At 63.3% G+C, this 10,190-nt stretch overlaps 1 protein-coding gene across 1 annotated transcript; it reads left to right on the plus strand.

Moving 5' to 3' along the window:
* Window positions 1-6: 6 nt before the first annotated feature.
* Window positions 7-2,193, plus strand: LOC137466745 (uncharacterized). The gene is made up of 2 exons (XM_068178427.1): window positions 7-388; window positions 618-2,193. The coding sequence occupies exon 2, from the start codon at window positions 805-807 to the stop codon at window positions 1,699-1,701; it is 897 nt and encodes a 298-aa protein (XP_068034528.1). The 5' UTR covers window positions 7-388; window positions 618-804; the 3' UTR covers window positions 1,702-2,193.
* The last annotated feature ends 7,997 nt before the right edge of the window (window positions 2,194-10,190 follow it).

Below are 10,190 nucleotides of genomic sequence, written 5' to 3' on the forward strand. Positions count from 1 at the left end.
TGAGACCGGGTCTGGGCCGGGACCGGGTCGAGGCCGCGACCGGGTCTGGGCCACGACCCCGGGTCTTGGCTGGGACCGCGTCTGGGCCGGGGCCGGGTTTGGGCCGGGACCGGGTCTGGGCTGAGACCGGGTCTGGGCCGGGACCGGGTCTGGCCCGCGACCGGGTCTGGGCCGGGATCGGGTCTAGGCTGGGACCGCGTCTGGGCCGGGACCGGGTTTGGGCCGGGACCGGGTCTGGACCGGGGCCGCCTCCGGGTCCGGGGCTGGAGCTGGGGCTGGGCCGGGGCCGCCCCGGGACCGGGACCGGGTCCGGGTCTGGGCCGGGTCCGGCTCGTTGGAGCCCCGGAGCGTCCCCAGAGCGTCCCCGGTGAGCATGGAGCCCCAGGAGGTGCGGCGGGGGACAGAGGGGACACTGCGGGGGGAGGGGACACGGGGGAGGGGCAGTGGGGGATGGGGGACACGGGGAGTGGCGGGGAGGGGGCAGGTGACAAAGGGGGAGGGGACACGGGCGGGGGAGGGGGTGGCAGAGGGGACAGCAGAGCCCTCCAGGGAGGGGCAAAGGGGACCCTCGGGGGCAGGGGGCCACGAGTGCCACCAGGTCCCTGTCCCCTTTCCAGCTGTCCCCAGCGCTGCTGCAGCCGCAGGTCACCGCGGTGGCCATCCTGGATGAGCTGCTGGCCACCCTGCCCAGTCTGGACGAGGACTTGTGGCTGCCTGTGTCCCTGTGGCGCCTGAACTGGGACCTGGAGGAGTTCACCAAGGAATTCTGGGCCAGCCTGGAGTGCGTCGGTGGCACCTGCGAGGATGATGATGGTTGCCACAATGACCCCCCCCACCTCCCTGAGCCGGGCCCTGGCCGCCTACGCGGGCACCCCCTGGACAACGTGGGACGACGATGTGACAATGGTGGCCATCGAGTGGCACGCCTCGGTGGCCGTGCTCGAGGACACCTGGGCCTGGCTGGCCAGGAGGGCCACCAAGCTGCATGATGCCTGCAGGGAGGTGGCCACTGCAGCAGCTGATATGGTGGCCACCACCAGTGCCCGGGCCAGGGAGCTACAGGACGAGGTTGCCGGCTGTGGGACAGCTCGGAACATCCTGGTGGCCGCGGCCCAGCAGCTGGGTCTGGCCCTGGACAGGGAGGAGGTGGCCGAGGTGGTGGCCGGGCACAAAACCCAGCTGAGGGGACATTCCAGGGTGGCCACCAGCCAGGCAACGAGGGCCACCATGGTGAGACAGCGGGCGGAGGCAGCCCTGGGGCTGCTGGAGCGCTTGGTGGCCACGTGTGACGAAGCCACCGCCTTTCCCCGGGAGCTGCGGCGCAGGGTTGGGGACATCAAGGCCACCCTGGAGGAGACGAAGGAGGTGACCCTCGATGTCCCCGAGGACTTGGTTGCCAAGGTGGCCGTGGCTGAGTGGCTGTGGGAAGCCAACACCCGCCTGGCCAAGGACCACCTGGTGGTGGCACTTGTCTCCATCATCGACTTCTTCTTCGATGGTGACCCCGACAGCGCCGGTGGCCACGGGGTGGCCGAGCGGTGCCAAACAGCCATCGAGGACATCCCGAGGCTCCTTGGGCTCCCGGAGCGTCCGCAGCCAGCGTGGAGCCCCCCGGGTGCGACGGGGACAGAGGCCGGCAAACGGGACCCCTCGAGGGCACGGGGCCACCGCAGGAGGCCACAAGTGCCACGAGGTCCCTGACACCTCCCTTGTCCCCTCCCCAGCTGCAGGAGGTGATGTTTGACATTCTGGCCACCCTGGACAAGGTGGTGGCCATTCTGACCGGGCCACAGCAGGGCGCGCAGCAGCGCGCGTCCCCAAAGTTCCTGTGCTCCGACATGAGGAGTGTCATCTGGCACCTCCGTAGGACCCTGGAGCACGGCAACGTCACCTCCCTGGGCCAGCGTGAGAGCCGTGGCCAAGGCCTGGCGGGAGTCGGCGGCCACGCTCAGGAAGAGCTGGGAACGGCTGGCCGAGGAGGCCGCCAAGGTCCGCGACGCCTGTGAGGAGGTGGCCACCGCCCCGGCCTCGGACGGGCGGGAGGAGGGCGCCCGCATCGTGGTAGCCTGCAGCACCGGGATGGCCACGGGCCACCAGCAGCTGCTGCTGGCCCTGGACAGGGAGGAGGTGGTCTTGGCGTCCACCAGCGAGGAGGAGGCGGCCACCAACAGTGCCGTGGGAGAGGTCGTGGTGGCCACCAGCCAGGCGAGGGCGGCCACCAGCAGAGAAGAGCAGGTAGAGGTGGTCCTGGGGCTGCTGGAGCGCTTGGTGGAGATGTGTGACAAAGGCACCATGTTCACCTGGACCATGCAGCGCCGGCTCAGGGCTGTCGAGGCCACCCTGGAGGAGATAAAGAAGGCGTCCCCCGATGTCCCCAAGGCCTTGGCGGCCAAAGCGGTGGAGGCCAAGCGGATGTGGGAGGCCAGCACCAGGCTGTTCACGCGTCAGCCGCAGGGAGTGCTTGGGGACATCAACGACTTCCTCTTCAGTCCCTATGGTGGCCCCGGTGGCCAAGCGGTGGCAGAAAGCCATTGAGGACGTGCCGAGGCCGCTGCGGGGACAGCGATGTCACTGCTGTGATGTCATCGGGGCAGTGACATCACTGGGGAGACTTGTGGATACTCGAGTGCCACCAGCTCCTCGTGTCACCAGCAGCCCCTTGGGTGCCACCAAGAGCCCCCCAAGTGCCACCAGCTGCTCGTGTCACCAAGAGCTTCCCAAGTGCCACCAGCCCCTTGAGTGCCACCAGCTCCTTGTGTCACCAAGAGCCCCCCAAGTGCCACCAGCCCCTTGTGACACAAAGAGATTACCAAATGCCACCAGCTCCTTGTGTCACCAAGAGCTTCCCAAGTGCCACCAGCTCCTTGTGTCACCAAGAGCCCCCCAAGTGGCACCAGCTCCTCTAGTGCCACCAAGAGCCCCCCAAGTGCCACCAGCTCCTTGTGACACCAAGAGCTTCCCAAGTGCCACCAGCTCCTTGTGACACCAAGAGCTTCCCAACTGCAACCAGCCCCCAAGTGCCACCAGCTCCTCGTGTCATGAAGAGCCCCCCAAGTGCCACCAGCCCCTTGTGTCACCAAGAGCCCCCCAACTGCCACCAGCTCCTTGTGGCACCAAGAGCCCCCCAAGTGCCACCAGCTCCTTGTGACACCAAGAGCTTCCCAAGTGCCACCAGCTCCAAGTGTCACCAAGAGCTTCCCAACTGCCACCAGCTCCTTGTGACACCAAGAGCTTCCCAACTGCCACCAGCCCCCAAGTGCCACCAGCTCCTCGTGTCATGAAGAGCCCCCCAAGTGCCACCAGCTCCTTGTGTCACCAAGAGCTTCCCAACTGCCACCAGCTCCTTGTGACACCAAGAGCTTCCCAACTGCCACCAGCTCCTTGAGTGCCACCAGCCCCTTGTGTCACCAAGAGCCCCCCAAGTGCCACCAGCTCCTTGTGTCACCAAGAGCTTCCCAAGTGCCACCAGCTCCTTGTGTCACCAAGAGCTTCCCAAGTGCCACCAGCCCCTTGAGTGCCACCAGCTCCTTGTGTCACCAAGAGCTTCCCAAGTGCCACCAGCTCCTTGTGTCACCAAGAGCCCCCCAAGTGCCACCAGCCCCTTGTGTCACCAAGAGCCCCCCAAGTGCCACCAGCTCCTTGTGTCACCAAGAGATAACCAAATGCCACCAGCTCCTTGTGACACCAAGAGCTTCCCAAGTGCCACCAGCCCCTTGTGTCACCAAGAGCTTCCCAAGTGCCACCAGCCCCTTGTGTCACCAAGAGCTTCCCAACTGCCACCAGCTCCTCGTGTCAGGAAGAGCCCCCCAAGTGCTACCAGCTCCTTGTGACACCAAGAGCTTCCCAAGTGCCACCAGCCCCCCAAGTGCCACCAGCTCCTTGTGTCACCAAGAGCCCCCCAAGTGGCACCAGCTCCCTGAGTGCCACCAAGAGCTTCCCAAGTGCCACCAGCTCCTTGTGTCACCAAGAGCTTCCCAACTGCCACCAGCTCCTTGTGTCACCAAGAGCTTCCCAACTGCCACCAGCTCCTTGAGTGCCACCAGCTCCTTGTGTCACCAAGAGCTTCCCAAGTGCCACCAGCTCCTTGTGTCACCAAGAGCTTCCCAAGTGCCACCAGCTCCTTGTGTCACCAAGAGCCCCCCAAGTGCCACCAGCTCCTTGTGTCACCAAGAGCTTCCCAACTGCCACCAGCTCCTTGTGTCACCAAGAGCTTCCCAAGTGCCACCAGCTCCTTGTGTCACCAAGAGATAACCAAATGCCACCAGCCCCTTGTGACACCAAGAGCTTCCCAACTGCCACCAGCTCCTTGTGTCACCAAGAGCTTCCCAACTGCCACCAGCTCCTTGAGTGCCACCAGCCCCTTGTGTCACCAAGAGATAACCAAATGCCACCAGCCCCTTGTGACACCAAGAGCTTCCCAACTGCCACCAGCCCCTTGTGACACCAAGAGCTTCCCAAGTGCCACCAGCTCCTTGTGTCACCAAGAGCTTCCCAACTGCCACCAGCTCCTTGTGTCACCAAGAGCCCCCCAAGTGCCACCAGCCCCTTGTGTCACCAAGAGCCCCCCAAGTGCCACCAGCTCCTTGTGTCACCAAGAGATAACCAAATGCCACCAGCTCCTTGTGACACCAAGAGCTTCCCAAGTGCCACCAGCTCCTTGTGACACCAGCTCCTTGTGTCACCAAGAGATAACCAAATGCCACCAGCTCCTTGTGACACCAAGAGCTTCCCAAGTGCCACCAGCTCCTTGTGACACCAGCTCCTTGTGTCACCAAGAGCTTCCCAACTGCCACCAGCCCCTTGTGACACCAAGAGCTTCCCAACTGCCACCAGCTCCTTGTGTCACCAAGAGCCCCCCAAGTGCCACCAGCCCCTTGTGTCACCAAGAGCTTCCCAAGTGCCACCAGCCCCTTGTGTCACCAAGAGCTTCCCAACTGCCACCAGCTCCTTGTGTCACCAAGAGCCCCCCAACTGCCACCAGCTCCTTGAGTGCCACCAGCTCCTTGTGTCACCAAGAGCTTCCCAAGTGCCACCAGCTCCTTGTGTCACCAAGAGCTTCCCAAGTGCCACCAGCTCCTTGTGTCACCAAGAGCTTCCCAAGTGCCACCAGCTCCTTGTGTCACCAAGAGATAACCAAATGCCACCAGCCCCTTGTGACACCAAGAGCTTCCCAACTGCCACCAGCTCCTTGTGTCACCAAGAGCTTCCCAACTGCCACCAGCTCCTTGAGTGCCACCAGCCCCTTGTGTCACCAAGAGATAACCAAATGCCACCAGCCCCTTGTGACACCAAGAGCTTCCCAACTGCCACCAGCCCCTTGTGACACCAAGAGCTTCCCAAGTGCCACCAGCTCCTTGTGTCACCAAGAGCTTCCCAACTGCCACCAGCTCCTTGTGTCACCAAGAGCCCCCCAAGTGCCACCAGCCCCTTGTGTCACCAAGAGCCCCCCAAGTGCCACCAGCTCCTTGTGTCACCAAGAGATAACCAAATGCCACCAGCTCCTTGTGACACCAAGAGCTTCCCAAGTGCCACCAGCTCCTTGTGACACCAGCTCCTTGTGTCACCAAGAGATAACCAAATGCCACCAGCTCCTTGTGACACCAAGAGCTTCCCAAGTGCCACCAGCTCCTTGTGACACCAGCTCCTTGTGACACCAAGAGCTTCCCAACTGCCACCAGCTCCTTGTGTCACCAAGAGCCCCCCAAGTGCCACCAGCCCCTTGTGTCACCAAGAGCTTCCCAAGTGCCACCAGCCCCTTGTGTCACCAAGAGCTTCCCAACTGCCACCAGCTCCTTGTGACACCAAGAGCTTCCCAACTGCCACCAGCTCCTTGTGTCACCAAGAGCCCCCCAACTGCCACCAGCTCCTCTAGTGCCACCAGCTCTTTGTGACACCAAGAGCTTCCCAACTGCCACCCGCCCCTTGTGTCACCAAGAGCTTCCCAAGTGCCACCAGCCCCCAAGTGCCACCAGCTCCTCTAGTGCCACCATCTCCTTGTGTCACCAAGAGCTTCCCAACTGCCACCAGCTCCTTGTGTCACCAAGAGCTTCCCAAGTGCCACCAGCTCCTTGTGACACCAAGAGCTTCCCAACTGCCACCAGCCCCTTGTGACACCAAGAGCTTCCCAACTGCCACCAGCTCCTTGAGTGCCACCAGCTCCTTGTGTCACCAAGAGCTTCCCAACTGCCACCAGCTCCTTGAGTGCCACCAGCTCCTTGTGACACCAAGAGCCCCCCAAGTGCCACCAGCTCCTTGTGACACCAAGAGCTTCCCAACTGCCACCAGCTCCTTGAGTGCCACCAGCTCCTTGTGTCACCAAGAGCTTCCCAACTGCCACCAGCCCCCAAGTGCCACCAGCTCCTCGTGTCATGAAGAGCCCCCCAAGTGCCACCAGCTCCTTGTGACACCAAGAGCTTCCCAAGTGCCACCAGCCCCTTGTGTCACCAAGAGCTTCCCAACTGCCACCAGCCCCTTGTGTCACCAAGAGCTTCCCAAGTGCCACCACCTCCTTGTGACACCAAGAGCCCCCCAACTGCCACCAGCTCCTTGTGTCATGAAGAGCCCCCTAAGTGCCACCAGCCCCTCAAGTGCCACCAGCTCCTCGTGTCATGACGAGCCCCTCAAGTGCCACCAGCTCCCTGAGTGCCACCAAGAGCCCCCCAAGTGCCACCAGCTCCTTGTGACACCAAGAGCCCCCCAAGTGCCACCAGCTCCTGGTGACACCAAGAGCTTCCCAAGTGCCACCAGCTCCCTGAGTGCCACCAGCCCCTCAAGTGCCACCAGCTCCTCGTGTCATGACGAGCCCCTCAAGTGCCACCAGCTCCTTGTGTCACCAAGAGCTTCCTAAGTGCCACCAGCCCCTCAAGTGCCACCAGCTCCTCTTGTCATGACGAGCCCCTCAAGTGCCACCAGCTCCTTGTGTCACCAAGAGCTTCCTAAGTGCCACCAGCCCCTCAAGTGCCACCAGCTCCTCTTGTCATGACGAGCCCCTCAAGTGCCACCAGCTCCTTGTGTCACCAAGAGCTTCCCAAGTGCCACCAGCTCCTTGTGTCACCAAGAGCTTCCCAAGTGCCACCAGCCCCTCAAGTGCCACCAGCTCCCTGAGTGCCACCAAGAGCCCCCCAAGTGCCACCAGCTCCTCGTGTGACCAAGAGCCCCCGAGTGCCACCAGGTGCGGCCCAGCCACCGCGTGCAGGTCCCTGGTGTCACCGGGCTCTCTCGGTGTCACACGCCGCCCTCAGGCACCCACCGGGACCCCTCCCCCGGTCACCGGGACCCCCGAATTTCACCGTCCTCTGCACCAGGACCCCCCCTCAGGCATCACGACCCTCGAGTGTCCCTCCCCCCTCGGCCACCGGAGCCCCCCGAGGAACCGGGACCACCGGAGCCCCCCGAGGAACCGGGACCACCGGGACCCCCCGAGGAACCGGCACCACTGGGACCCCCCGAGGAACCGGGACCCCCGAGGAACCGGGACCACCGGGACCCCCCGAGGAACCGGGACCACCGGGACCCCCGAGGAACCGGGACCACCGGAGCCCCCCGAGGAACCGGGACCACCGGGACCCCCCCGAGGAACCGGAACCACCGGAGCCCCCCGAGGAACCGGCACCACCGGGACCCCCCGAGGAACCGGGACCACCGGAGCCCCCGAGGAACCGGGACCACCGGGACCCCCAAGGAACCGGGACCACCGGGACCCCCGAGGAACCGGCATCACTGGAGCCCCCCGAGGAACCGGGACCACCGGAGCCCCCCGAGGAACCGGGACCCCCGAGGAACCGGGACCACCGGGACCCCCCGAGGAACCGGGACCCCCTGGAGGAACCGGCACCACCAGAGCCCCCCGAGGAACCGGGACCACCGGAGCCCCCCGAGGAACCGGGACCCCCCCGAGGAACCGGGACCACCGGAGCCCCCCGAGGAACCGGCACCACCGGAGCCCCCCGAGGAACCGGCACCACCGGAGCCCCCCGAGGAACCGGCACCACCGGGACCCCCTGGAGGAACCGGCACCACCGGGACCCCCTGGAGGAACCGGCACCACCGGGACCCCCGAGGAACCGGGACCACCGGAGCCCCCGAGGAACCGGAACCACCGGGACCCCCCCCCCCCCTTTACCGGGCACCGGGGCCGGGACCCCCGAGCACCGGGCCCGAACCCCTCTTTGTGCCCCCCAGTCCCGGCGCTGTTCCCGGGCGGGGGTGGGCAAATGAGAGGGGCCACAAAGCGGGATCCGGGCCCGGTGCTCGGGGTGAGGGGCCCGGTTCCTGTCCCGGTGCTCGCTGAGGGGGATTCAATGCACGGGGGGGGGTGGGGCGAGGGGGTCCCGGAGCCCGAGATAGTATTTTTTACAGCTACTCTTTTACTATTTATTTTTTTTTAATTTACTATTAAAATTTTAACATGTATTTTTTTAAGAAGTGACTTGCGTTTTTCACGCTGGAGGAGTCTCGCCGCTTCCCCTCACAGCCAGCGCCTCGCTCCCCTTTCCCGCCCGGATCCCCGCCGCCATCTTGCAGGCACCTCCCTCATGCCCGTTTGGCGCCTTTCCACCCAAATCTCGCGATATTCCTCCCGAAGCCGCGCCGCCATCTTTATTCCGGGCAGCTTTGCCCTTTGCTAGGTGAACTTTCCTCTTCCCCCCCCCCCCACGAAATCTCGCGATAATTCGCCTTGAAGCCGCGCTGCCATCTTTACTGTGGGCGGATTTTGCCCTTCGGCCGCGCCCCGCTTCTCGCGGGACATCTCGCGAGAGCTCGTCGTGCCACGTTCCCGGGCTTTTGGAGGTACCGGGACCTCCCCCAGAGATTTTTTTTGGGGGAGTTTCGGGGGTTTTAAGGGATTTTGGGGTGTCCGGGAGGGGCTGGGGGGTTCGGAAGGGTCAGAGGAAAGGTTTGGGAGGGGTATTGGGGAGGCGGGCTGTAGGTTTGGGGGACTCCTGAGGGGAATCTTGATGGGGGGGGTTGGGGGTCCTGAGGGGGCTCTGAGGTGATTTGGGGTGCTCTGAGGGGATTTGGGGTGTCCTGAGGGGATTTGGGGGGGGTTTAGGGGGGTTTGGGGGTCCTGAGGGGGCTCTGAGGGGATTTGGGGTGTCCTGAGGGGATTTGGGGTGTCCTGAGGGGATTTGGGGTGCCCTGAGGGGATTTGGGGGGGGTTAGGGGTCCTCAGGGGTCTCTGAGGGGATTTGGAGATGCTGAGGGGATTTGGTGGTTCCTGAGGGGATTTGGGGGGGTCTTGGGGTGATTTTGGGGTTCATGAGGAGTTTTGAGGGATCCTGAAGAGATTTGGAGATTCTGACGAGATTTGGGGGGATCCTGAGGGGATTTGGGAGGTCCTGAGGGGATTTTGGGGATCCTGGGGGGATTTTGGGGATCCTGAGGGGATTTTGGGGGATGCTGAGGGGATTCTGGGGATCCTGAGGGGATTTTGGGGATCCTGAGGGGATTTGGGAGGTCCTGAGTGGATTTTGGGGATCCTGAGTGGATTCTGGGGATCCTGAATGATTTTGGGAGATCCTGAGGGGATTTTGGGAGTTCCTGAAAAGATTTTGTGAGATCCTGAAGGGATTTTGGGGGATCCTGAAGGGATTTTGGGGATCCTGAGGGGATTTCAGGGGATCCTGAGGGGATTTTGGGGATCCTGAGGGGATTTTGGGGATCCTGAGTGGATTCTGGGGATCCTGAAGGGTTTTGGGGATCCTGAGGGGATTTTGGGAGATCCTGAGAGGATTTTGTGAGATCCTGAGGGGATTCTGGGGATCCTGAGGGGATTTTGGGAGTTCCTGAGAGGATTTTGTGAGATCCTGAAGGGATTTTGGAGATCCTGAGGGGATTTGGGGGTGCTCTGAGGGAATTTGCGAGATCTTGGGGTGATTTGTGCGTTCCTGAGGGTGTTTTGGGGAGGGATTTTTTTGGGGAAGGGGTGTTGAAAGGGTCTTTAAATCCTCATTTTTCCCTTCCAGGACAACCCCTCCCCTCCCCCCCAAAATTTGCCCTCCCCCTCCCCCCATGGGGCTCCCCCTCCTCATCCTCACCCTGGTGGTGCTGGGGCTGGGGGAGGGGCACCAGGACCCCCCCCCAGCCTCGGGGCACCCCCAGGAGCCCCACCCCCACCTCTATGGACCCCCCAAAACGCGCCCGGACACCGCCCAGGTGTGGCTGCAGGTGAGAGCCCCCCAAAAGCTTCC

The sequence above is a fragment of the Anomalospiza imberbis genome, unplaced genomic scaffold (assembly GCF_031753505.1).
Source record: "Anomalospiza imberbis isolate Cuckoo-Finch-1a 21T00152 unplaced genomic scaffold, ASM3175350v1 scaffold_43, whole genome shotgun sequence".
NCBI classification, from domain to species: domain Eukaryota; kingdom Metazoa; phylum Chordata; class Aves; order Passeriformes; family Viduidae; genus Anomalospiza; species Anomalospiza imberbis.

What these genes read in the sequence shown, in the direction of transcription:
- LOC137466745 (XM_068178427.1), top strand. Translation starts at nt 805, where the DNA reads ATGATGATGGTTGCCACAATGACCCCCCCCACCTCCCTGAGCCGGGCC.